General features: G+C 67.1%; 1 protein-coding gene across 1 annotated transcript in view; it reads left to right on the forward strand.

The window, feature by feature from the left end:
• NOTCH1 (notch receptor 1) overlaps positions 1-24,609 on the forward strand; it is a 44,167-nt gene extending 19,558 nt beyond the window's left edge. The window contains exons 5-34 of the mRNA XM_045467873.1: positions 1,837-1,959; positions 2,378-2,611; positions 2,971-3,126; positions 3,377-3,562; positions 3,874-3,987; positions 4,764-4,877; positions 5,066-5,299; positions 5,391-5,501; positions 6,054-6,246; positions 7,393-7,538; positions 7,753-7,866; positions 9,524-9,643; positions 9,917-10,069; positions 10,623-10,851; positions 11,473-11,674; positions 12,321-12,474; positions 12,584-12,768; positions 13,290-13,422; positions 13,690-13,947; positions 14,021-14,133; positions 14,646-15,217; positions 15,459-15,887; positions 16,423-16,571; positions 17,303-17,519; positions 17,689-17,776; positions 17,881-18,046; positions 18,531-18,826; positions 19,907-20,054; positions 20,141-20,238; positions 21,378-24,609. Coding sequence (XP_045323829.1) covers positions 1,837-1,959; positions 2,378-2,611; positions 2,971-3,126; positions 3,377-3,562; positions 3,874-3,987; positions 4,764-4,877; positions 5,066-5,299; positions 5,391-5,501; positions 6,054-6,246; positions 7,393-7,538; positions 7,753-7,866; positions 9,524-9,643; positions 9,917-10,069; positions 10,623-10,851; positions 11,473-11,674; positions 12,321-12,474; positions 12,584-12,768; positions 13,290-13,422; positions 13,690-13,947; positions 14,021-14,133; positions 14,646-15,217; positions 15,459-15,887; positions 16,423-16,571; positions 17,303-17,519; positions 17,689-17,776; positions 17,881-18,046; positions 18,531-18,826; positions 19,907-20,054; positions 20,141-20,238; positions 21,378-22,829 — 6,887 coding nt within the window. The 3' untranslated portion in view covers positions 22,830-24,609. The remainder of the gene's footprint in view (positions 1-1,836; positions 1,960-2,377; positions 2,612-2,970; positions 3,127-3,376; positions 3,563-3,873; positions 3,988-4,763; positions 4,878-5,065; positions 5,300-5,390; positions 5,502-6,053; positions 6,247-7,392; positions 7,539-7,752; positions 7,867-9,523; positions 9,644-9,916; positions 10,070-10,622; positions 10,852-11,472; positions 11,675-12,320; positions 12,475-12,583; positions 12,769-13,289; positions 13,423-13,689; positions 13,948-14,020; positions 14,134-14,645; positions 15,218-15,458; positions 15,888-16,422; positions 16,572-17,302; positions 17,520-17,688; positions 17,777-17,880; positions 18,047-18,530; positions 18,827-19,906; positions 20,055-20,140; positions 20,239-21,377) is intronic.
• Positions 24,610-26,126: the final 1,517 nt, after the last annotated feature.

The following is a 26,126-nucleotide window of genomic DNA, read 5'->3' on the forward strand; positions in this document are numbered from 1 at the left end:
ATGCCAGGGACCCGGGCTCCCTGCAGCCCCCCAGGGCGGGCTCCTGGCTGAGCCTGGCTGGACGGGCGTATCCTCCCCAGTGCTCCCTCTGCCCCGCGGGTGCCGCTGCCCTCATGGCCCCTGACTCTTCGCCCTGCTCTGAGCCCCTCGCCTTGAATTCCCCAGAGCCGCGTGCAAGTTAGGGAACGAGGCGCAGCTGCAGGGACATCCTTGTTTGTGCCTCCCCGGGTCTCTTGTTTCCATGTGGTCGGAGCTCACGTCATTGCCCCCCGACCCCGGTGGCCTGGCTGTGGGGGCTGGTGGGGGACAGCCGCCCCTGCTGGTCCCCCAGCGGCTCCACTGTCCCTGCCGTAGGGGCTGGTCTTCCCGCTGTAGCTTTTGAGTCAGTTTTGCGGCTGGTGATCTAAAAATAATAACGTTGGCGAGAGGCTTAAAGACCTCCTGGGTCGGTGGGGTTTGGGTCCTGGGCGCGACGGGAGGATTGACCCAGCGGCCCCTGCAAAGGGGAAGCGTTCTGCCTGCCTGTCCGCCACCAAGCCCGGGGCCTCGTCACCGCACCAGCCAGCTTTGTGTGCGGGCTCGAAGGGCACGCGTTTCCTGAGTGTCGCTGGGTGTTCCCCTTGCCCCCTGACCACCCCAGGGCTGCTGGCTGGCCAGCCGTCCCTGGGGGCCAAGAGATAAGCCCACTCGCCAGGCCCGCCCCTGGGTTCTGGGTTCAGATGCCTTTTTGCTGGCCTGGTGACCTCGGGCCTGAGACCTCACATCCAGCCACGTGTCTGGGAGGGAGAAGCCTGCCCTCCAGGGGCCACAGTGAGGGCTGGAGGACGTGGGCTGTGGGGCGACCCACCAGGGGACACCCTGTTCATGGAGTTGGTGCTGGCTCCCGCTGGGGCCAGCGGGGCGAGATTCTCCCGGTGAGGGCTCGCCAGGCTTGTGTGTGTGCCGCACGGCCCTGTAGGAGACCCTCGGAGGTATCGGGGTGGGGGGCGGGGAGGCGTGCTCAGGCCCCTACAACATTCGTGGGAGCCGGAACTCGGGCTCCGGGCTCTGATTTGGGGCACTCCCTCTAAAACACTGTCCACTGTCCACTTCAGCTCTCCTAGACCACCTGCTTTACCCCCCAGGGCACCGGTGGGGTAGGCGGCCCGAGGGAGGGGATCGGCTCTCCTCGGGCAGGCGACAGGTTCAAAGGCGCCCCGGGAGGGGCATTAATTAGTAACTGGCTGTAGGTTTGGGCTCTTGCCAGGCGCACCTTTGTGGGTTGATGATTGAACCGGTCGGAGTTGAGCGGGTTAATAGGTGACTGGTGTGGAGGCGACGTTGACAGAGGTTGGCCCGGCTTGGGGGGGAGAAGCGGGCATCACACCTCTGTTCCTGGGAAGCTGAGGGCCGCGCGTCCGCCCTGCCTCCTCCGGGCTTCTGCCTGGAGCCCTCCCCGACCCCAGCACAGCGCCTCACCTGCAGGCAGCACCCGCTTACAGCCGCCCGTGGTTAACTCTGCTACACGGGATTTTTACAACGCCATGTCCAGGATCCCGTGTTCCCAAGTCCCCGTCTGTTCAGCGGGCCCTTTGCACGATGATTCCTCAGAGAGGAACGTGTCACACGTGGGCCCTGGAGTGTGGGGCCTGGTCACTGGGGAACAGGGGGACCAGGGGATGGGGCTTGGACCCCGAGGGCCCCAAGGTGGTGGGCATCCCGGGGCAGGCCCTGGGGGGGGGGGGGGGGGGGGCGGCAGCTGGTCCAGAGCAGGGTGTCGTGGGTCCAGCCAGGAAGATGCTGGGGCGAGCACAGATGGGCAGGGCCTGACCGGGCTCCTGGCTCCCCCTGCCGCAGGCTTCACCGGCCAGAACTGCGAGGAGAATATCGACGACTGTCCCGGAAACAGCTGCAAGAACGGAGGTGACTGCGTGGACGGCGTGAACACTTACAACTGCCGCTGCCCGCCCGAGTGGACAGGTGCACACGCAGGGGAGCGCCCCCCCCGCCCGACGCAGTGCCCGCACAGGGAGCGCGGTCCGGGAAGGGCGGCGTGACCCGGGGCAGCCCCTGCCCGCGACCGGGGGGGCCGAGGCCCCCTCCCTACCATCAGCTCGTCTGTGCGGGTCGCGTGCGGCCCCCCAGGCAGGGCCGCGCCACAGTCGGGTCCCCTGGGCTTCGGCCAAGCTGGGGATGGCGGACGAGCGTGGGCCCCCCGGAGCACCGCTGCCCACAGCAGAGCGACGGGGCCAGGGCCCGGCCAGGCCGGGGGGCCGGGGGCAGCGGGGATACAGCGGTCCAGGCTGCAGTGGGTGGAGGAGTCTGCCTGGGACGGCTTCCCGGGGGCGGTGGCCCCCCGGGCCCGGTGGTCGAGGCGTGACGGGCTGGGCCCCCGCAGGCCAGTACTGCACCGAGGACGTAGACGAGTGCCAGCTGATGCCCAACGCCTGCCAGAACGGCGGGACCTGCCACAACACCCACGGCGGCTACAACTGCGTGTGCGTCAACGGCTGGACGGGGGAGGACTGCAGCGAGAACATCGATGACTGTGCCAGCGCCGCCTGCTTCCACGGGGCCACCTGCCACGACCGAGTGGCCTCCTTCTACTGCGAGTGTCCTCATGGCCGCACCGGTGAGCGCCCCGGCCACGGGGGGGCGGGGCTGCCCCCTGAGGCGGGTCTGGGGGGTGGGGGGTGGGCACAGGGGACGTGGCACCACCTCCCTGGGCTCCCCGGCCCTGCCTGGCGTGTGCAGCCTCGCTCGGGCGCACGGCTGATGGCTTTTGCCGAAGGGGCCTTTCTGGAGGGAAGGAGGCCGGGGGGGTGCCCGGGGCAGGCCTGCCGGTGACGAGCCCCCCAGGGTAGCCTGAGGGTCGTGGGCCCGACGGGGCCGCCGGGCAGCGTGGCCGTGGGAGGCCCGTCCCTGTGGAGCCGGGCGGTGGACCCAGGCCAGGAGAGGCAGTGCCCCGCTGACCGCGGCCGCCCCGCCCAGGTCTGCTCTGCCATCTCAACGACGCCTGCATCAGCAACCCTTGCAACGAGGGCTCCAACTGCGACACCAACCCCGTCAACGGCAAGGCCATCTGCACCTGCCCCTCCGGGTACACGGGCCCGGCCTGCAGCCAGGACGTGGACGAGTGCTCGCTGGGTGCGCCGGGCAAGTCGTGCGGTGGGGGGAGGGGGACTGGGGAGTCTGGGACATCGACTCTGCCCTCAGAGGGTTCCTCGTCTGACGGGGGAGGCGTGACACGCCCCCCTCCCCCCCCCCCCCCCCCCCCGCCTCCAACAGAGAGGACTGCCAGTCCGATGGGGGAGGCGGGCATGCCCCAGAATGGTCCGGTGGCCGGGGTGCCTGAAGCAGGCTCTCACCGGTGCTGCCCCGCCCCGGCCCCTACCAGGCGCCAACCCCTGTGAGCACGCGGGCAAGTGCATCAACACGCTGGGCTCCTTCGAGTGCCAGTGTCTGCAGGGCTACACGGGCCCGCGCTGCGAGATTGACGTCAACGAGTGCATCTCGAACCCGTGTCAGAATGACGCCACCTGCCTGGACCAGATCGGGGAGTTCCAGTGCATCTGCATGCCGGGTACGTGGAGCCAGCCTCCTGCCTGTCGGGGTGACCCCGCTGCGGCGCCCCTGGCGACCGCTCTGTGCCCCCGGCCTCCGCGCTCGCCCGGGCCAGCCCGCGGGGCACCAGCCCGGAGGGCAGCACCAGGGCTTGGGGGGCGGGGGGCCCGGGAGCCAGGTGAGCCGCAGGAGAATAGGAGAATAGGAGGGTGCTGGCCAGTCGCCTCTGCCGGCAGCTGGCGTGGGCGTCAGTCTCTGCCCTGAGCTGCGGTGGGGGGTGGCCGCGGCTATTCACGGACCCCTGTGCCCCCTCCCCGCCCCCCGCCCCAGGCTACGAGGGCGTGCACTGTGAGGTCAACACGGACGAGTGCGCCAGCAGCCCCTGCCTCCAGAACGGCCGCTGCCTGGACAAAATCAACGAGTTTCTGTGCGAGTGCCCCACAGGTGAGGCCCGTCCCCAGCAGGGCTGCTGCCCAGCCCCCACCCTCCCTCTGGGGGAGGCGGGCCGGGAGCTCCGACCACCCGCTAGGAGGCCTAGCTCAGGTCTGGGCCTGGTCCTACGGGAGCCCCTTCTCCTGTCCTGAGGGGCACCGGGCAGGTCCCCCAGGGACTGGCCTGCAAGGACTTCACTTCGGGAGTGGTCAGGCCAGGCCAGGTCAGGCTGGGCTTAGGGGGAGCCCGGGACCCAGAAATCCTCCCTGCCGCTGGGGCTCCCCTGGGAGCGGGATTATAGTCCCCAGGTCCCCGGGGAGCTTAGGCGGTGAAGAGATGCCAGCCCGGCTCTCTGAGGGCTCGCAGCTGGGAGGGAGTCGGCCTGCCCCGCCCTCCCCACCTCTGCTGGCCTGCAGTAGACACAACAGGAGGGCTCCAGGAGCCCGCGGCCGGAGGGTCTGTAGGTCCAGGACGCCGACACTCGGGAGGCCTGGCAGGTCAGAGCCGTGGGCCTGCAAGGTGCCAATCAGCCATCCCAGACGCTGAGTGGGGGGCCTCGTTCACCGCGGGATGGCTGGGACCGTAGTAGCCGGAGTCTGTATGAGAAAAGCCCCTCTGGCAGGGGCAGGGGCAGGAGCTGAAAGGGAGCAAGAGGAGAGGTCAGGAGGGCTACCGAGCCCTGGCCGGAGCGTGGCCTGGGAGGGACTCCCTGCTGTGGCCCGGCGGGGGCTCGGCCACGGGGCCCCCAGCACCCATCGCGTCCGACTGCCTCCCTGTCCTCGCCGCAGGCTTCACCGGGCACCTGTGTCAGTATGACGTGGACGAGTGTGCAAGCACGCCTTGCAGGAACGGCGCCAAGTGCCTGGACGGGCCCAACACCTACACCTGCGTGTGCACGGAAGGTGCGGGGCCGGTGGACAGAGGGTGGGCAGGCTCCCGGGTCTGGGGAAGGGGCGGGGGGTGGGGGGAGTCCCGGGTGGGGAGTCCCGTGGTGAACGGCACGCTCCCCCCTCTGCTCCGGGAGAGCCCGGGCGTGGTTGGGGCCTTTCCGGGAGCAGCCGCCCTGAGTGCCCTTGGCCTTGCCCTGCAGGCTACACGGGGCCGCACTGTGAGGTGGACATTGACGAGTGTGACCCCGATCCTTGCCACTACGGGTCGTGCAAGGATGGCGTTGCCACCTTCACCTGCCTGTGCCGGCCGGGCTACACGGGCCACCACTGCGAGACCAACGTCAACGAGTGTCACAGCCAGCCCTGCCGCCACGGCGGCACCTGCCAGGACCGCGACAACGCCTACCTGTGCCTCTGCCTCAAGGGGACCACAGGTGCCTGGGGGGGGGGGGGGGGCGGGGTGTGTGTGTTGGGGGGACGGTGGGGGGGGCCCGGGAGCTGACCTCCGGTGCTGCCCACGGCCAGGACCCAACTGTGAGACCAACCTGGATGACTGTGCCAGCAGCCCCTGTGACTCAGGCACGTGTCTGGACAAGATCGACGGCTACGAGTGCTCGTGCGAGCCGGGTTACACAGGTGAGCCGCCTGGGGCCCAGGGACCGCTGGGGCTCTGTCCCTCCCAGGCCCCTCAAGCCCTTGCCGCAGGGGCCGAGGTCAAGGCCAGCGACTCAGCCGGGTCCCCAGGTGGGCGGGACGGGGCAGGCCTCCACCCAGGGCCCAGCTCTCCGGCTGCCAGCCTCGGCCCATTGGGGCAGAGACCACGGGAGTCCTGGGGCTCTGACCAGGACCGGGACGGGCACCCTCGAGCCCCTTATCCCTGGCCAGGGCAGACTCCTCTGGGCGTGCGTCCCGTGTCTTCCCCGAAGGCGTCTCTGGGCGGTTGGGCTGACGCCGGCCTTGTCCCCTGGGCCCCTGGGCCCGGCCGGCTGGCGCTGTGCTCCCGTGCGAAGCCCCCGCTTACCCAGGTTACGCCTCGGAAGGACCCGGGGAGAGGGGTTGGGTGTCGTCCCCGGTTCGACAGGGGCAAACTGAGGCCCCGAGGGGCAGAACCTGCTCACGAAGACCCCCCTGCCCCTTCTTCCGGGGGGGCCCGGCTGTGGGTAACTGAGCCCCCCTCCACGCTTCCAGGGAGCATGTGCAACGTCAACATCGACGAGTGTGCGGGCAACCCCTGCCACCACGGGGGCACCTGTGAGGACGGCACCAACAGCTTCACCTGCCGCTGCCCCGAGGGCTACCACGGCCCCACGTGCCTGTCCGAGGTCAACGAGTGCAGCAGCAACCCCTGCATCCACGGGGCCTGCCGGGACAGCCTCAACGGGTAGGTGCGGGCGGGAGCTCTGTCCCCGGAGGCCGGCGGGGGAGGGAGAGGCCTGCGCGGAGCCTCCGACAGGCCGGGAGCGGGTGCCCCTCACGGGCAAGCGCTCGCAGGGCCCTCGCCGGCTCCTGGTGTGCGCTCAGCGCGGCCACGTGTGGTCACGGGGCCCCGGACGCGCTTGTGGGTCAGCGGCAGCCAACATGCATGTATGTGTGTGACACCGGGGTCTATCTTGTTCTCCGTCCTGGCTGCTGAAATGGCTCCCGTCCCGCGGAGGTGAACGGGGCACCCCTGGGTCCGTGTTGAGGAGGTGGCCAAGGTCGCCTGAGGATGGGGCTCTGGGGGCCAGCAGCGTGGTCACAGCCCCACCCCCACCTCCAAGCAGGAGACAGAACAGAAGAGCGCGAACCGTGGGGTTCAGAGAGCTCCTGGCTGAGGGCAGCTGGAGGTGCCGGGAGGGTGGCGCCCAGAGCACAGGAGCCCATGCCTCCCCCGCACCTTGTCCCGTGCGTCTCAACCCGTGCGGGTTGTTCTAAGGTTAGGCTCGTGTAGCAAACCACTGGCCTAGCGAGCGAAGCCCTTTTCTGACTTCCGGGAGCCGTTCTAGCCAATCTCCGTCCCGAGGAGAGGGTCTTGGGAAACCGGGTGTGTGGCTGGTCGGTCAGAAGTACGGGTGACAGCCCGGCGCCCGTGATGGGCGTCTGGCGTGGGTGCTGTGTGTGGGCCCGAGCCCTTCTCCCGGGGCGTCCCTCCCAGGAGCGAGTTGTAGGATACCCGGCTGGCGTGGCCCCCGCACGCGTGGCGTCGGCGGGGCGAGGGTGTGGAGCGGAGGCAGAGCTCACCTGGTTCCTGACACCTGCTCTGCACCCAGCGCTGGCCGCGTGGATGGGGCTGTTGGTGCGGGTGGGGACCCCGTACTCTGTGTCCAAGGCCACGTGGTGGGTGAGTGGCAGGTGGCCTTCTGACGACTGCCCGGATGTGGCACGGCCACACCCATGCCGCCCTCTTGGGCGGGGTGGGGGCTGGGGTCCCCCCACAAAAGGACTCTCGGGTGGGGGTGGGGCCCCCCCCCCGTGCCATCAGGCCTGGGGACGGCAGCAGGGCCGGGAGCTTGGGCGCGCTTGAATGGCGCCGTGGTCACCCCTGCAGGTACACGTGTGACTGTGACCCCGGGTGGAGCGGGGCTCACTGCGACATCAACACCAACGAGTGTGAGTCCAACCCCTGCGCCAACGGGGGCGCCTGTAGAGACATGACCAGCGGCTACGTGTGCACCTGCCGTGAGGGCTTCAGTGGTGAGTGGGGCCGGGCAGGGGTGCTGGCGCAGAGGGGCCCTCGGGGGGCGGTGGGACCGCGGCGCCTCGCTCCTCTCTCCCGCCACAGGCACCCGCTGCCCTCAGGGCAGACCCGCCGGGGTAGGCTCGGTGCGGGGCTCTCCCTCCACCCTAGGGGGCCCCTTCAGAGCCTCTGGGGTGATGGGCGCACTCACCACCGGCCCTCTGTCTCCAGGGCCCAATTGCCAAACCAACATCAACGAGTGTGCGTCTAACCCGTGCCTGAACCAGGGCTCGTGCATCGATGATGTGGCCGGCTACACGTGCAGCTGCCCGCTGCCCTACACAGGTGAGGGCGGGGCCCGCGGGTGCGGGCGTGCGTGGCACAGCGCGTGCCCGGTGGCTTTCCTGGGGCCGGCCGGGCCTCCTGACTCAGTAGGTACGCCCAGAGTTCCGCTCGCCACGTGGAGGCTGAGGGCTGGCCACATTCGGGCCTCATTCCGCAAGTGTCGTTGCCAAAGTCACACACGACTGTATAGGACACTGGACAGCGATCTTAATACGAGCGTGTCCCAAGTACTTGGTCTGGCCAGCCTGCCTGGGAGGGGAGGAGATGGGGTGCTCCACAGCAGAGCCACGAGCTAGGCCTGGGCTGCTGGCCTCCACAGCCCAGCGTCCACACTGCGTGGGCCCCTGGGGGCCGGGCTGCCCCCACCCCCACCTTGCTGGCCGGGCCTGAGGGATTCCTTTGACGGCGGGCCCTCTTTGTGTCGGGGAAACAAGGAGCCCTCTGTTAGCGCTGAGCAGAGGCGGGAGGCGTTTCCCTGGGCGTCCCAGCGTCTGCCGTTGGCCCGGCCAACGGGATCGCAGGAAATGGTCCCCTCCGTGGAAGAGATTTGCAAAGCGTTAAAAAACAAAAGTCCACAACCACTACTGCCCCTGGGTCCCACTGGGAGTGGGCCGAGGGCACTGCTGCTGGGGACAGCCTCGGGCCTCCCTGCTGACGAGCCTGGAGGTCCCGAGAGAGCCCTGTCCGGCCAGGCTGGGGGGTGGGGGGTGGGGTGGGGAGGAGGGGGCCTGTCTCCGTGCTGGTGGCTCCCACCACACGAGGCAGCCTGTGGCCAGAGCTGGGGACCTGGATTTTCTCTCCTGCACTGGTGAGGCAGCTTGTGGCCGGTAGCCGCCCAGGGGCCCCTTGCCTGGGACGCACGAGTCCCTTGCAGACACAGCATCGGAGGCTGGCGGGCCTGGTGGGGAGGAGCCGGCCTGTGCTGACCTGCTTCCCGTCTGCCCACTTCCTGCTTCCCTCTGCACAATTGTCGGAAACTCTGGCGAATTTCCTGCCTGCCTAGGTCACCGTGGAAACAGATAGAAAGAAAGGCCTTGGAAACTCGCACCAGCAGGCCAGGGAGATAATGGGCTACGGGGAAGATAGTGCTTCCTTTCTTCCCCGGGAATCAGCCCCCATGGCCGTAAACAGGAAGGCTGTCCGCTGGGTTTCCATAGAGGAAAGTCGCCCCAGTGTGACCCGCTTCTGGCGAGACTCCCTTCCCTGCGCCGGGGTCCTGTACCACAGGTGCTCCCTGACGGGGAGGGGTGCTCGGGGCCGGGGCTCCTCCCCTGCTGTCCGGCCTCTGCTCGGTGGCCTCCGTGACCGGCCGCGGGCTGCCTGTGGCCCCAGAGCCCTTGGGAGGAGCTCTAAGGCCTCCAAGAGACCAGGAGAGGGCGTGAGGCCGGGAGCAGGCACCCCCGAGGGGTTGAGGCCCAGGCCGTGTCCTGCGGGGACAGTTTTGGAGCCAAGTATCCCCCCTGGTTTGGGTTCTCACTCCGCCAGGAGCTCGCCCATGGTCCCAAGGGCAGCACCACCCTCCGCCCCCCTTCCTGCCCCATGGGGCAGAGGACTCTGCCGGCTCAGGGGCCATCAGGGCCTCTGTCGGGAGATGCCATGGGGCATTGTCCTCTGGGCCAGGCCCCCTGGGTCTCAGCGCTGTCCCCCTTGCCCTCAGGAGCCACGTGTGAGGTGGTGCTGGCCCCGTGTGCCCCCGGCCCCTGCAGGAACGGTGGCGAGTGCCAGGAGTCCGAGGACTTCGAGAGCTTCTCGTGCGTCTGTCCTTCAGGCTGGCAAGGTGAGGCCTCCTGGCCCTGCAGCCTGCCTGGGTTCGCTCCCCATCTCTGCAGGCTGCAGAGCCACCTGTAGGGGCTCTGGAAGCAGAAATGGGCCTGGCAGGGCCCTTCCCATCCCCAGTTTCTGTCTGCTTGGCCCCACACTGGGAGATCGCAAGTCAAAGAGCCCCCTTCCTTCCTGGGGTGTCCCCAGGGGACGGTCCCGGGGCAGAGAAGGCTGCCGGAGAGGCCTGGAGGGCGGGGGCTGAACTGTCGGTCCCCTCCTCCTCCCCCAGGACAGACGTGCGAGGTCGACATCAACGAGTGTGTTAAGAACCCGTGCCGCCACGGCGCCTCCTGCCAGAACACCAACGGCGGCTACCGTTGTCGCTGCCGCGCCGGCTACACGGGGCACAACTGCGAGACGGACGTGGATGACTGCCGACCCAGTGAGTGGCGGGGCCCGCTCGGCCACCTGTTAACCCGCGTGGACCTGCGGTTTTCTGGGCAGGCGCGGGGCAGGGAGCGGGCTGGCACCAGGCGGGAGGACCCACGACGCAGTGCCCGGGGACGTGCCCAGGGCACTGAGCTCAACTAGAGGAAATGCTGGGGGGCGCGGGGGGGGGGGGGGCTGCTGCTGGCAGAGCTGTGGGCCTCGCGTGGACCAGGGGTGGTTCTGGGTGGTTCCAGAAGCCTCCTGAGCCACCGCCCCTCCCCGCGGGCTGGCGTAGCTCCTCCCATCGTGCAGCCTTATTGGTCCTTGTCATGACCCAGCAGGGAGCAGGGCTCTCCGACCCCGGGTCCTAGGACACTGAGGCCCAGACAGGTGTCACCAAGCGGGCAGGGGACACGATGGCACCAACCTCGTCGGCCTGACTCTTGAGCTTACACATTCTGCCCCTGCCCTGCCGCCTGGGGCCTAGGAGTGGGGGGCCGTGGACCCCCAGCTTCGGGGGGACGCCGCAGCCCACCCTCAGGCCTGCCTTCTGTCCCCGCCCCCAGACCCGTGCCACAACGGCGGCTCCTGCACGGACGGCGTTAACACGGCTTTCTGCGACTGCCTGCCTGGCTTCCGGGGGGCTTTCTGCGAGGAGGATATCAACGAGTGCGCCAGCAACCCCTGCCACCACGGAGCCAACTGCACCGACTGCGTGGACAGCTACACCTGCACCTGCCCCACGGGCTTCAGCGGCATCCACTGCGAGAACAACACGCCCGACTGCACAGAGAGGCAAGGGCGCCGCACAGGGCAGCAGGCCGCGGGGGCCGGGCACAGCACCTGGCGGCCGGGCGCACCCAGCGGGTGTCCACCTGGCCGGCTCTCCCCACCCACCGCGGCAGACCTCGTGTTCTAAACGAGCCTTTGTCTGCCGACCAGTGTGAGACCCGGGAGCCCGGGTGGTTTCTCCTGGACAACTGGTGTGCCCCCTTCTGTCAGCCGCAACTCTGTGGCCCGTCTTGTTTCGCTTTTTCCCTTGGCTGCCGGGAAGCTCAGCGCTCAGCGTTCTCGCACCCTCCGACACGCTCATCTACGTTGTCCGTGCAGATTCTGGTTTCTTCCTCATCTTTGTGTTAACTACCACACACCCGTGTGTTTAAAGCTCTTCCCGGCGTGACTCGTAAAGGAGGCAGAGGAAGTGGGCGTAAGGTGCCGTGAGAGCCTGCGGTCGGTCCCCGGCCCCGTGCTGGGGCCTCCCGGGGCTTCGTTGGCCTCCCTGAGGTCATCCGGGCTGCTCGCCACCTGTTGTAGCTGTCGGGCCCCTTCCGCCGCAGTCTGAGTCCAGGGGAAGCTTCTCGGGCAGGGCCGCACGCCCCCCCTCACCCTTCTCCCCTGCTGCTTGCTCGCCTCCAGCTCCTGTTTCAACGGTGGCACCTGCGTGGACGGCATCAGCTCCTTCACCTGTCTGTGTCCGCCTGGCTTCACGGGCAGCTACTGCCAGCACGACGTCAACGAGTGTGATTCTCGGCCCTGCCTGCACGGCGGCACCTGCCAGGACAGCTACGGGACCTACAAGTGCACCTGCCCACAGGGCTACACGGGCCTCAACTGCCAGGTGAGCGACGGGCTGCAGGGGCGCCCGCGGCGCGTCGTCACGGCCACCCTGCCCGGCCCCGCCCGTCGGCCTCCCCGCGCCGCTGGTAGACCGGTGCGGCGAGAGCCGGGCCGGGAGGGCGGGGGTGGCCTTGGTCGCGCGGCTCCTGGGACCCGGCCGGCCGGCCCAGCGCCCGGCCCGAGGCCACGTGCCACCTAGGGAATCGGGCGGGGAACGGGGCCGCGCTCAGCTCGGGAGCAAGGGTTTACGAAGCAAGAGTAAGAAGGGAGCAGGGCAGGAACGTAGCTGAAAGCCAGCGTCTTTCCGGAAAACACGGAAGAGTACCGAAGCCTCGTCTTTATTAAAGAGTCTCCCGTGAGATGTGTTACAAGGCTTCCGACAGAGTAGCTTGCTTACAGAGAGGAATCTTTCGACGACAGGCTGCTGGTGTTCGGGATTTGCCGAGGCCCCGAGCACGAGAGCCCCAGCCCCAGGCCGCTCCCGATGGCGGGGGTGGGGGGGGTGGCGGCCCAGGGGCCTCAAGTTCCCGTGTCTGTACGATGGGCTCACAAGCCCGCGTGGGCGCGAGGTTCTGCGTGCTCCGCACGGCCTCGCGGGGTCGGCCCCGGGAGGGAGCGTAAACACAGGCGACCCCCGCTGTCCCCAGAACCTCGTGCGCTGGTGCGACTCCTCACCGTGTAAGAACGGCGGCAAGTGTTGGCAGACCAACACCCTGTACCGCTGCGAGTGCCACAGCGGCTGGACCGGCCTCTACTGCGACGTGCCCAACGTGTCCTGCGAGGTGGCCGCACGGCGCCGAGGTAACCCCGCGGCCCGGCCCGGCCCAGGGTTCCCCGGCGCCCCCCGGGTGTCCACCCCCTGACGCCAGGAGGTCTGAGGCCCCCTCCCTCTGCTTCCCCCGCCCCCCAGACATCAATGTCACCCACCTGTGCCGGAACGGGGGGCTCTGCATGGACGCGGGCAACACGCACCACTGTCGCTGCCAGGCCGGCTACACGGGCAGCTACTGCGAGGACCAGGTGGACGAGTGCTCGCCCAGCCCCTGCCAGAATGGGGCCACCTGCACCGACTACCCTGGCGGCTACTCCTGCGAGGTGGGGACCCGTCCCGGGGGGCAAGGGGTGCCGGCTGTGAGTGACATTGTGTGGCAGGCCCCGGGCCGCGAGCAGGCTCCGCGGGGAGGACTAAACCCGACTTTACGCAGTCCCAGTAAGGGAGGGCGGTGATAATCAGGGAAGACTGCCTGGTGGAGGCGTCCCGTGGCGGGGGGAGCCGGGAAGAAGACGAATACCCGGGAATATGGGATGGGGTTTCCGTCTGGGTCCCCTCCCCAAGAGCTCTGTCTCCGGGCTCAGCTGACACCTGCCCCGGGGCCTCCACCTCATGGCCACAGGACACGCTCTGGTCTGAGCTCCGGGCAGTGACTCTCAGCTTATCAGAGTCGGCTGGGCAAGGGTCTCCCTCTGGGCCGACCGGGTGTGAGGAACTCAAGCCTTCACGGATCAAGAGAGTGGCCTGTGGTGTGGCCCCGTCAGCCTGCACAGCGGGTAGAGGGCCACATCTCAGCCTCCCACCAAGCCACAGGCCCCCACCCCTCGTTTGTTTCCCTGCACAGTGCGTGGCCGGGTACCACGGGGTGAACTGCTCTGAGGAGATCAACGAGTGTCTGTCCCACCCGTGCCAAAACGGGGGCACCTGCATCGACCTCATCAACACCTACAAGTGTTCCTGTCCCCGGGGCACACAGGGTAAGGAACAGCCTAGGCCCAGCGCAAGCTTCCGCTCTGCCTTGTGGGGGCAGAAGGCAGGTGCGGGGCTGACCGAGCGAGGGGGGGGCCCAGCCGGGCTGCTGGCACGGGGCCGCGAGTCCGGGGTGCGGCCCTGTCGCCAGCGTCCTCTCTCCTGAGCATCTGTGTGGTCCCATCCTGACCGTTTGCCGAGGGGAGCGCCCCGAGGAGGGAGCCGGGCTGGCGCGTGGCCCGCTCAGACCCCCGACGGCGTCCGCATTTCTGCAGGGGTACACTGTGAGGTCAACGTGGACGACTGCAGTCCCCTCATCGACCCCGTCTCCCGGGGCCCCAAGTGCTTTAACAACGGCACCTGCGTGGACCAGGTGGGCGGCTACAGCTGCACCTGCCCACCCGGCTTCGTGGGCGAGCGCTGTGAGGGAGACGTGAACGAGTGCCTGTCCAACCCCTGTGACGCCCGTGGCACCCAGAACTGCGTGCAGCGCGTCAACGACTTCTACTGCGAGTGCCGTGCGGGCCATACTGGTGGGTGCCGCGGCGAGGTGGGGCGGAGGCCGCGGGGGCCAGGCAGGCCCCTCACGCCTGCTCTCGTCCCCAGGACGCCGCTGTGAGTCGGTCATCAACGGCTGTAAGGGCAGGCCCTGCCAGAACGGGGGCACTTGCGCCGTGGCCTCCAACACTGCCCGCGGGTTCATCTGCAAGTGCCCGGCGGTAGGTGCAGCCGTGGGGGCTCCTTGGTCCGCGGGTGGCGGGAGGGTACCCCCTCGATGCCTCCACACACCATGCTCCAGAGGGCGGGGCTTGGTTGGAGCCGGGCTTAGCCTCCCTCCTTACCGAGAGCGAGAGTTTTCAGAGTAGTGTCAGCTTTACGGAAAGACTGCGCAGGGACTGGCCACGCCCCTTTGCACACACCCAACTTCCTGTCTTAGCATCTTGACTTCTCCTGGTAGGGCTTACGTGGGGGAGCCAACACCGGGAGGAGTCGGAGCTGAACCTTCAGGGTCGCTCCTGGCGCGGGCATGCTTTGGGCTCTGAGATGCGGCGTCACACCCCCGCCGGTGCGGTGCCCCGCTGGGTTCCTCAGCGCCCCGCGCATCCTCTCCCCTCCCGGGACGGGTTGTCGTGGGCCCTCTCCCAGGAGAGGGGGGCGCGGAGAGGCAGCGGCATCGCCGGGCCGGGCAGGGGCCCCCCTGACGCGTGCCCGCGGCTGCCTGTCCCCGCAGGGCTTCGAGGGCGCCACGTGCGAGAACGACGCGCGCGCCTGCGGGAGCCTGCGCTGCCTCAACGGCGGCACGTGCATCTCGGGCCCGCGCAGCCCCACCTGCCTGTGCCTGGGCCCCTTCACGGGCCCCGAGTGCCAGTTCCCGGCCGGCAGCCCCTGCGTGGGCGGCAACCCCTGCTACAACCAGGGCAGCTGCGAGCCGGTGCCCGAGAGCCCCTTCTACCGCTGCCTGTGCCCCGCCAAGTTCAACGGGCTCCTGTGCCACATCCTGGACTACAGCTTCGGGGGCGGCCTGGGCGTCGACATCCCCCCGCCGCAGATCGAGGAGGCGTGCGAGCTGCCCGAGTGCCGCGAGGAGGCGGGCAACAAGGTGTGCAGCCTGGGCTGCAACAACCACGCGTGCGGCTGGGACGGCGGCGACTGCTCCCTCAACTTCAACGACCCCTGGCAGAACTGCTCGCAGTCGCTGCAGTGCTGGAAGTACTTCAGCGACGGCCGCTGCGACAGCCAGTGCAACTCGGCCGGCTGCCTCTTCGACGGCTTCGACTGCCAGCGCGCGGACGGCCAGTGCAAGTGAGGCAGCGTGGGGGGCGGGGCGCCCGGGGGGAGGGGCCTGGGGCGTGGGCGGGACTCAGGCAGGGCGCCGGAGGGGGGGCGGTGGGGGGCGGGGTTCAGGCGGGACGTCGGGGGGGGGGGGGGGGGGCTCAGGTAGGGAGCGGGTGGGGCTCAGGCAGGGAGCCGGGGGCGGGAGGCCGGGCCAGGGGCGCGTGGGCGGGGCCCGGCGGCGGCCGCCTGAGCGCCCCTGTGCCTGCAGCCCCCTGTACGACCAGTACTGCAAGGACCACTTTGGTGACGGGCACTGCGACCAGGGCTGCAACAGCGCGGAGTGCGAGTGGGACGGGCTGGACTGCGCGGAGCACGTGCCCGAGCGGCTGGCGGCCGGCGCGCTGGTGCTGGTGGTGCTGACGCCGCCCGCGCAGCTGCGCAACAACTCCCTGCACTTCCTGCGGGAGCTCAGCCGCCTGCTGCACACCAACGTGGTCTTCAAGCGCGACGCGCACGGCCAGCCCATGGTCTTCCCCTACTACGGCCGCGAGGAGGAGCTGCGCAAACACCCCATCAAGCGCGCCGTGGACGGCTGGGCCGCGCCCGGGGCCCTGCTCGACCGGGTGGAGGCCGCCCTGCTTCCCGGCGGCGGGGCCGGCCGCCGGCGCCGGGAGCTGGACCCCATGGACATCCGCGGGTGAGTGCGCGCGTGCGGGGGAGTGCGCCGCCTCCCGGCCTGCGGGTGAAGGAGACCGAGGGTCCCGCGAGCCCAGGACTGATAGGGCCCCGCGCAGGCGGCGTTCCTGCCCCCCCCCCCCCCCCAGCCGGTGTTCCAGCGCTGGGGTCAGCTCCCAGAGGGGAACCAGACCCCTGAGGTCTCTGTCCTTCTGAGATGGGGGAGAGGGTGCTTGTGGCTCCCAAGGGGACCGTGGAGGGTTGCAGGGCCAGGTGGGAGAGCGCCTGGAGGGGTGTCTGGGGAGCACCTGCCGTGGGCTGGGCTTGCTGGGCTGGAGACAGAGCACGCTGCCCCCCACACACACCCCACCCCCCACCCCCCACCCCTCACCCCCCAGGTCATTCTGTACAGACCTGGCTCCCTGCAACCCCAGACCGCCCTCCCGTTCTGGGAGCACCTCCCCCCATCGGGACCACGCCTGAGCCAGAGGGGTAAACCGGGCGGCTGCAGGGCATACACCTGCGGTCTGAGCCCCCTGACCTGCGTGTCCCCCCAGATCCATCGTCTACCTGGAGATTGACAACCGGCAGTGTGTCCAGTTGTCCTCACAGTGCTTCCAGAGCGCCACGGATGTGGCCGCCTTCCTGGGCGCCCTCGCCTCGCTGGGCAGCCTCAACATCCCCTACAAGATCGAGGCCGTGCAGAGTGAGTGGCCCACCCCAGCCGTGCTCCCTTGGGGACAGTTTGCTGGTTTCTAGGAAGAGCCTACCGGGGAGGGGTCAAGTCTCCTAGTCCCCCCTCCAAAAACGTTCTTGTTCTTTGTGTCATTTGCCGCCTATGGGTGTGTGTGTGTGTGTGTGTGTGTGTGTGTGTCATGCCATCCAGAGCTAGGGAACCACTTTTTCTGGGACTTTCTGCCTGGTGCGCCCTCCCTCCCTCCCCGTAATGACAGCTGGCGGTGTGGCTGGCCCAGGGGGACGGACAGACACATCTGCCGGAAAGTAGGAGCCCGTTCCTCCCCCCTCTCATCCCCCTGATTTTTCTTTGTTGGGTATCATTTCAAAATCATTACAGCTTTTTAAAAAAGAGGGAGAGAGAGAAGAATTGATCGGTGTCATGTGAAGTGTTGAAGTTTGTATCTTGAAAATCCTCCTAAATCCTTTGTCTTAACAGCTTCATGCGAGTGCAGTGATTTGAAGTTGGCTAATCCTCCCTTAAAGGAGAAAAAAGTAAAAACCGTCTCCAGATAGTCGGCTGGTGCAGGAGAGAATTTAGCGATAGTTTGCAATTCTGATTAATCGCGTAGAAAATGACCTTATTTTGGGGGGCGGGTTGGAGGAGGGTGGGTGAGGAGGCGCCCAGCTGTGGAGCCAGTCCGCTGCCCCCCGGCTGCCGGCCTGCCGCGTAGCCGCCGCCTGATGTCCCGGCGCCCGCAGGTGAGACCGTGGAGCCGCCCCCGCCCCCGCAGCTGCACTTCATGTACGTGGCCGTGGCCGCCTTCGTGCTCCTCTTCTTTGTGGGCTGCGGGGTGCTGCTGTCCCGCAAGCGTCGGCGGCAGCATGGACAGCTCTGGTTCCCGGAGGGCTTCAAGGTGTCAGAGGCCAGCAAGAAGAAACGGCGGGAGCCCCTCGGCGAGGACTCCGTGGGCCTCAAGTTAGTGGATGCCGCTGCGGCCCGTGGGGGGCGTGGGGGAGACGGGAGCCGCCCCCTGCGCGCCCACGGGCCCTGCCTTGCGCGGTCCGAGGGCGTCGGGCGGCCGCCCGAGCCGTGGCCTTGGGGGGGAGCCCCGCTCAGCGTCGCTTTCCCGACCCCTTGTCCCCAGGCCCCTGAAGAACGCGTCGGATGGTGCTCTCATGGACGACAGCCAGCACGAGTGGGGTGACGAGGATCTGGAGGCCAAGAAGTTCCGGGTGAGTCGGGTGGGCTCCAGGGCCTCCCCGGGCGGCCCCAGCCCTGCCCCAGCCCCCCCCCCCCCCCACCCCATGACAGGGCTCTCTGCTCACCCCTTCCTCAGTTCGAGGAGCCAGTGGTTCTCCCCGACCTGGATGACCAGGCAGATCACCGGCAGTGGACCCAGCAACACTTGGACGCTGCCGACCTGCGTGTGTCCGCCATGGCCCCCACGCCACCCCAGGGCGAGGCCGACGCCGACAGCATGGATGTGAACGTGCGAGGGCCGGGTAGGTGCACAGCCGGCCGCCCGCACCGCCCCCCCCGCAGAGGCTCTAGGGGTCCCCCTTGTCCAGCCGCCTGCCTGGGGTCAGTATTCTGGAAGCTGAGCACGGGGGCAAGGTGTGCTCTCTCCTTGGAGCGGGACAAGACGTCCCAGGAGACGCCCTGTCCTTAGCTGGCTCTGTCCTGGGGGTGGCTGTCTGCCCGCCAACTTAATTTCTTGTCTCGAAGGGCCCAAGCTGTGGGTTTCCCAACCACGCGACTCTTAACGTCGCTTGTTCTCGGGTGGGTTCTTGCTGAAGGTCCCGGGCGGGTCAGGAGGCCAAGCTGCAGGGTCCTCATTGCCTCCGGCCAGTTGCCGGCTGAACCTGGCTCTGCCCCTGGGGAAGCTCAGGTTGATTGTGGCGGCGCCGGGCGGCACGGCCGTGGGTGCCCAGCCCCGCGGGACGGGCTAGCCTTCCTGACGGAGCGCTCGTCCCTGCCTTCACACAGACGGCTTCACGCCCCTCATGATCGCCTCCTGCAGCGGAGGGGGCCTGGAGACGGGCAACAGCGAGGAGGAGGAGGACGCACCCGCCGTCATCTCCGACTTCATCTATCAGGGCGCCAGTCTGCACAACCAGACGGACCGCACTGGCGAGACCGCCCTGCACCTGGCTGCCCGCTACTCGCGCTCCGACGCGGCCAAGCGCCTGCTGGAAGCCAGCGCCGACGCCAACATCCAGGACAACATGGGACGCACCCCGCTGCACGCAGCCGTGTCTGCCGACGCGCAGGGCGTCTTCCAGGTGGGCAGCTGTGGCCACGCGAGCCCTTCTGCCAGCCCGTGGCCTGCCTTCCTCCCTCCCGGTCAGGGCTGTCGACCGGGCTCACGGAGCCCCAGAGCCCCGATACCAAGTGTAACCTCGCGGGGCTCGTGCTGAACGGGCGCTCTGAGTCGCGCACTCGCGGGGGAGGCGGGCCAGCAGGAGGTGGCAGAGCTTCCTCACCCCCACCCGAGACAGGCTCCTGGTCCCGCTGTGGCGGCCCATCACGGCCTCCCGCCTCCCAATCAGCCTTGGCTGGAGGCGTAGCTGGCGGCGGCGGTGAAAAGAAGGGTTTAGGGGCTGCGGCTTGCTGCTGGGAGCCCGGGGCAAGGGTGGGTCCGGGGAATTGGACGTCTGGGTTTTTGGGGAGCATCCCCACACAGGCTCCTTTTGCAAGCCTCCAACTGGTCCCCCTGCCGCACGTCCACGGGCTCCGAGCAGCCGTGCCCTCAACAGACAGGCAAGATGCGGCGGCATAAACTGGGGGGGGGGGGGGGGGGGGGGGTCATCACAGAGCTGTAATTTAGTGAGTTTTTAGCACGTTATCTTGCTGCAGATGTAGGCAGTGAGGCTAGTGAGAGAGGAGAGGAGCATTGAAGCGAGCCCCCTGGAGCAGGTTCTGTTTGCCCCCACAGCCTTGGTGGCATAGACACGTGTAAATTCCCGTGGGCATCTCATGGGCGTGAGGCCAGCCCTTTTCACCCACCGGTGGGCAGGGACTGTCCTTCTCGCCTGTGGCCCCGGGCACAGCGGCACGTGAGGGAGGGCCTGCCCCTCTTCTGTGTGTCTGCAGGGACACGGCGGGTCTCAGCGGTCTGAGTCCGCGACTCAGACGTGGTTCTGCCCGCTGTGGCTGGGCGGGGACTTCACCCCCGTGGGTCCTGGGTGGTGGTGGCAGGATTAGATGAGCACGTCGGCCCCTGGCTCCTACAGCGGTGGCCGGCGGAGCTCCGCCCTTCCTGCTCCCCCCACCCCGCCGTCCGGGCTGGTCCAAGAGGGGGCTTTGTCGCCAGCGGCCCTCGACTCCCGTTTGCCAAGCCTGCCCCCTCCTCTGTTGCGTAGATCCTGATCCGGAACCGAGCCACGGACCTGGATGCGCGCATGCACGATGGCACGACGCCGCTGATCCTGGCCGCCCGCCTGGCGGTGGAGGGCATGTTGGAAGATCTCGTCAACTCGCACGCCGACGTCAACGCCGTGGACGACCTGGGTGAGCCGGGCCGCGCGGTCCAGCCCGCGGAGGGTGGGCCCGGAGCCGCCTGGCCTGCCCCAACCTCCTCTCTGCCCCGCACACAGGCAAGTCCGCACTGCACTGGGCCGCCGCCGTGAACAACGTGGAGGCTGCTGTCGTGCTCCTGAAGAACGGGGCCAACAAGGACATGCAAAACAACAAGGTGGGCTCGCGGGCCGGCGGCGCGGGGCCCGGGCGAGGCTGGCGGGTCTCTTCACCCGGCGCCACCCCTTTCTGGCCACGGGACCACCGAGCCGTGGGCACAGACTCCAGACGTGGGCCGTCCCGGTGAGGGCCCCCGAGCTCGTGCGTGGGTGGCACCAGCTCTTTTCCCTCGTTGATCACGTTTGCCAACGCCTCCCGAGCGAGCGCGTGCGTCTCAGCTCCTGGTAAAGGGTGCGACCGCAGCTGTCCCGTGTCCCCACGACCTGCGCCGCACTTTCTGTCCCCGGCCGTCACCGGGCGGGTGGTGCACGTGGAGCCCTGTCGCTGGTGGTGCGGGGGCGTGGCACGTGGCGAGGCCCCCGGTTAAGCGTGAGCGGCCACTTGCCTGCACGCGGAACTTGCCTGTTACTGCTGTGGTCTGTCCCCGAAGCGAGGGAAACGCTTTGCTCCCCAGCTCCTTGGCGGCTGAGCCCTGTCCACGTCTCCCTGACCCCCCCTGGGTCTCCCTCCTTCCTTCCTGGGGGACACAGCAGCTGTTGGGACCCGGGCACCCCTGAGTCCACCGCGGGCCAGGCTTTGTCGCCGCCTCCCACTGGGGAGACTGAGCGTCAGAGATGCGGCGGCCGCCTGAAGGGCATCGGGCCGTGGCCAAAGCCTTGTGTGAGCCAGAGAGGCCCGTCAGGCCACGCAACAGCCTCACTGGGGACGTGTGGCACGCCCACCGTACAGATGAGAACCCCGAGACTCGGAAGGAGCCCAGAGGTCAGGGTTACTTGGGGACTGTGTGGATGGGGAACCCACCCCGGGGTGCCCAAGGACGCCCCTCAGGGATCCCCAGGTCCCTGAAATTGCTGCACTGTTTGTGGCTACGGCGTTCTGGAGGAGAGAGAGGCCACAGGTGTAGGTTTCCAGTGGTGTCTGTGCCCCTCACAAAGGTAAAGTTGTAGCGATTCAGAATCTAGAACCCTACGGGCTGCCTGGGAGCAGGTCTCAGAAGACGCATTTAGGGCTATTTCCTCTTTAAGACTTCACGAGGCCACGTCACGGTGCGGTTAAGGGACAGGGTCGACGTGAGCCTCCCGTCTCCCGCGGTGGGTCCTCTGGCGACCCCCCCACCTCCCCTTTGCCCGTTCCCAGGAGGAGACGCCCCTGTTCCTGGCCGCTCGGGAGGGCAGCTACGAGACCGCCAAGGTGCTGCTGGACCACTTCGCCAACCGGGACATCACGGACCACATGGACCGCCTGCCTCGTGACATCGCACAGGAGCGCATGCATCACGACATCGTGCGGCTGTTGGACGAGTACAGCCTGGCGCGCAGCCCCCAGCTGCACGGCACGGCCCTGGGTGGCGCGCCCACGCTGTCCCCGCCGCTCTGCTCCCCCGGCAGCTACCTGGGCAACCTCAAGCCCGCCGTGCAGGGCAAGAAGGCCCGCAAGCCCAGCACCAAGGGCCTGGCCTGCGGCGGCAAGGAGGCCAAAGACCTCAAGGCACGCAGGAAGAAGCCCCAGGACGGCAAGGGCTGCCTGCTGGACAGCTCGAGTGTGCTGTCGCCCGTGGACTCCCTCGAGTCGCCGCACGGCTACTTGTCGGACGTGGCCTCGCCGCCGCTCCTGCCTTCTCCGTTCCAGCAGTCCCCGGCCGTGCCCCTCAACCACCTGCCCGGCATGCCTGACGCCCACCTGGGCGTCGGCCACCTGAGCGTGGCCGCCAAGCCCGAGATGGCAGGGCTGGGCGGGGGCGGCCGGCTGGCCTTCGAGGCGGGACCCCCGAGGCTCTCCCACCTGCCCGTGGCCTCCAGCACCAGCACGGTCCTGGGCACTGGCGGCGGCGTGAATTTCACCGTGGGTGGGGCCGCGGGCTTGAACGGCCAGTGCGAGTGGCTGTCCCGGCTGCAGAACGGCCTGGTGCCCAACCAGTACAACCCGCTGCGAGGGAACGTGGCGCCGGGCACCCTGAGCACGCAGGCCCCGGCCCTCCAGCACAGCGTGATGGGCCCGCTGCACGCCGGCCTGTCCACGGCCGCCCTGTCCCAGATGATGAGCTACCAGACCCTGCCCGGCACGCGCCTGGCCGGCCAGCCTCACCTGGTGCAGACCCAGCAGCTTCAGCAGGTGCAGCCGCCGCAGCAGAACTTACAGATGCAGCCGCCCAACCTGCAGCCCCAGCCGCCCCAGCCACACCTCGGCGTGGCCTCGGCCGCCAGCGGCCACGTGGGCCGGAGCTTCCTGGGCGGGGAGCCGAGCCAGGCAGACGTGCAGCCGCTGGGCCCCGGCGGCGGCCTGGCCGTGCACACCATCCTGCCGCAGGACAGCCAGGCCCTGCCCGCCACGCTGGCCCCGCCCATGACCACCGCGCAGTTCCTGACCCCGCCCTCGCAGCATAGCTACTCCTCCTCGCCCGCGGACAACACCCCCAGCCACCAGCTGCAGGTGCCTGAGCACCCCTTCCTCACCCCGTCCCCCGAGTCCCCCGACCAGTGGTCCAGCTCGTCACCGCATTCCCACGTCTCTGACTGGTCCGAGGGCATCTCCAGCCCGCCCACCAGCACGCAGTCCCACATCGCCCACATTCCAGAGGCGCTCAAGTAAACAGCAGGCGCCCCAGCGGGACCCTGTGCTTCCTTTCCCAAGCCCCGCTGGGGCGCCTGCGTGAGCTCGGCAGACACCGGGACTGACCAAAGGGGCTTTTTCTTAAGAATCGTGTTTTTATACAAAATAAAAGGACGAGGATTTTAATTTTTTTTTTTTTTTTTTTTTTTTAGTATTTATTTATGTACTTTTATTTTACGAGGAAACACTGCCTTTTTATTTATACGAAATGTTTTCTATGTCTCCAGGTAACAAGTTTTGTCTGTTCCGAGAAAATAAACTAGGTCTCAGTCACGAATTTCCTACTTATGACATTGTTACGTGTTTGTAAAATACAAACAAAGATTCATGATTTATAAATGCCACTTATTTATTGACTTTCTTTTTTCTTCTTCAAAACCCAAAAAGAAAGGATGCTGGACAAGGGAGGTTTGAACCAGCATTGTCCAGAAGGGGGTGTGGGCCTGCTGCCGTGGCCCCAGGTGCCCCCGCCCCGCGCCCAGCCCCCTCCCACCTGCCCAGGTCCCCTGCCTTGTGGGAGAAGCTGCATCTCGAGGCAAACGACAGGCAAAACCCCCACACCTTTGGCGCGTGGATTAAGTTGCATTTAACAGAGGAATGTTGTAAAACGTAAATGGTGGTTTCTATGTTTCGGTGGGTTTTTTTTGGTAATGATCGCTTTGAAAACATGCTTTTAAAGATGTGTCCTTGGGGGGCACCAAGAGCACATTTCATGGTACCGATCGTGAATCTTTGTTTCGGGTTCAGTATTACATAGCTGTTCATTGGTCTTGTGAGTTCCTGTTCCTTCTAGAAGCTCTTCTGCCCCTGGCCGTGATACTTAAGCTTTGTGTAAGCGAGGAGCCCGGTGGCCGTGGGGTACCCGTCTTGGATGCCACGTGGAGGAATCCCACCCTTTTCTGGGGAAAGACACTGCCCGGGCCACCCCAGCAGCTCAGCGTGGACACTTTCTTCCAGGACAAGTGGAAACGGACTAGCAGCACCTGGGGCCCAGACCCAGCTCGCGGGGCCAGACCCCTCACGGCCCCAGATTGACGAGACCCCAGAACAGTCTCTCAAGACTTTGGAGAAACATGGCTGTGTCCGGCCTCAGTTCCCAGAGACAGATCATCCCACGGCCCGGTGTGTGCGGCTGAGGCGGTGCCCTCGGCAAGGGGGAGGGTGGGGGGGGATCCTGCCTGAGGGCCACCCCCACCCCCGGTCTGGGGGTGGGGGGGAGCACGTGCCCAGGGAAGGAGCAGACACTTGCGATATCGAGTATAAGCCTGTGGCAAACTAAATGTCTGTAAATACATTTTTAAAGGTGGATTTTGTTTAAAAAATCTGAATGAACAAGTCTGTCCAGGGTGTCCGGGGTCGTGCTGACAGGGACGTCAGAGCGTGGCTGGGCTCACGACCCGGGCCTTGCCACCTGACCCGCGGCTGCCAGGCCCGTAGCTCACGAGAGCAAACCTGGGGAGGGCACCCCGCTGCCCGCCTTGCCCGGCGGGCGTCGGTCTCCTCCGGGCAGCCCCTCCGGCCTCCCCGGGGGCAGTGTTGTGCGTCCCTAGCGGGCATGACCAGACTCGCCCTAGGATGTTGATTCTTGCGGGGTTTGGGAAAAAATAGAGTGTAGTTTACAGCAAAAGGAAACTTTTTAAAAAAGTGATCTACGTGCAAAACTGTAGGTGATGAAAAGGATGTATTTTTTTCTTTCATCTTCTTTTGTTAACCGATTTGCAATAAAAGGAATGCTGACGGTCGTCCGGATTTTGCCAAACCTGGTTGTGGCACTGGCTCGCTTTCTCGGGGATGGGGGGCAGAGGGCGGGGCCGGTCTCCTCAGAGGGAGGCGGCAGTGCTGCTCCTTCGGACGGCCAGGGACGAAGACCGCCCGGCCCTGGCCCTTGGGGTGCTGGGACTACGCCATGTTCAGAAGTTCAGCAGCTGTCTCTGCACCCGTCTGGTCCAGGCCCCGTGCAGGGAGCCGGGGACGCGAGTGAGCAGGGCACGAGCAGCCCATCTCGGGGGACTCCCAGATCTGGGGTGACGCGGCTGCTGGGGCACCAGGCTGGAGGCGGTCCCTTCTGCCTCGGTTAGGGGGCAGGGCACCACTTCGACCCAGGAAGCCCACTACACACAGCAGGTGCACAGGGAGGGGCCCAGAGGCGGAGGTGAGGAATCCAGAGCGCAGCCCGAGGGCAAAGGGAGCCACGGCCAAAGTGCCCGAGCAGGGACACCACGGGGGTGACGCAGGGAGTGGGGAAGGTTCCACGAAGCCGAGGGAGCCCTGCTGAACAGGGATGTCAGACTGGCCCCTGCCGGGCCCCCACACACGGGCCCCCTCCCCGGCCCTCCCACCTCTGCTGCTATCTCCACCGGCCCCACCCCAGCCGGTGGACTGGAGCCAGATTAACAAAGGGCAAGTCTGCTGGGCTCCTTCTGCCTCGAAGTGTCACCCGCCCCCGCGGGCCTGGCCTACCCCAGTACAAGCGTCATCCCCAGATTCCCTCGCCGACTCCGGATGCTTCATTCCAGCCCCCCACCCAGATGGGACGAGAGGTCCCGGGGAAAGGACTGTGGGAAGCGACCCAACTTCTGTGTGCCAAGGAAGCAGACCCAGCCTGAAATGTGCCCAAAGAACTCCCAGCACCCGGAGATGCCGCTCCTAGATGTACACGCGAAAGAAATTAAAGTTGGCCAAACAAGTCCAGACATGCACATGTTCCCAGCAGCACTGCTCACAGCTGCCGAGAGGTGGGAGCAGCCCGAACGCCGGTCAGCCGATGCGCGGATGAACGAAATATAGATGCCACTGTGATGGTTCATCTCACGTGTCACCTTGGCTGGGCCATTTGGCCAAACGCGAGAGGGTTTCTGGACGAGATAAACATTCGAATCAGTGGATGGAATAAAGCAGAGCCGTCCCCAGTGTGGGTGGGCCTCGTCCAATCAGTTGACAGCCCGAATGGAACAAAAAGTTTCAGTGAGAGGGAAGGCCTCCAGCTTCACACTTGACGGGGAACATGGGTCTTTTCTTGCCTTTGCACTTGGACTGAGACATCCCTTCTGCTTGGGTCTCAAGCCTGCTGACTCTCAGACTAGAGGGTAACCGGCCCCTCTCCTGGTTCTCAGGCCTTCAGACTCAGGCTGGAACTCTAGCATAGACCCTCCCGGGCTCCAGCTTGCTGACCACAGATCTGGGGATAATCTCGTGAGCCAGCTCCCCACCATAAACCTCTTTATACATATATGCACCCCATTGGTTCCGTTTCTCTCGAGGACCCAGACTAATTCC

The sequence above is a fragment of the Leopardus geoffroyi genome, chromosome D4, assembly GCF_018350155.1.
Source record: "Leopardus geoffroyi isolate Oge1 chromosome D4, O.geoffroyi_Oge1_pat1.0, whole genome shotgun sequence".
Lineage (NCBI taxonomy): Eukaryota > Metazoa > Chordata > Mammalia > Carnivora > Felidae > Leopardus > Leopardus geoffroyi.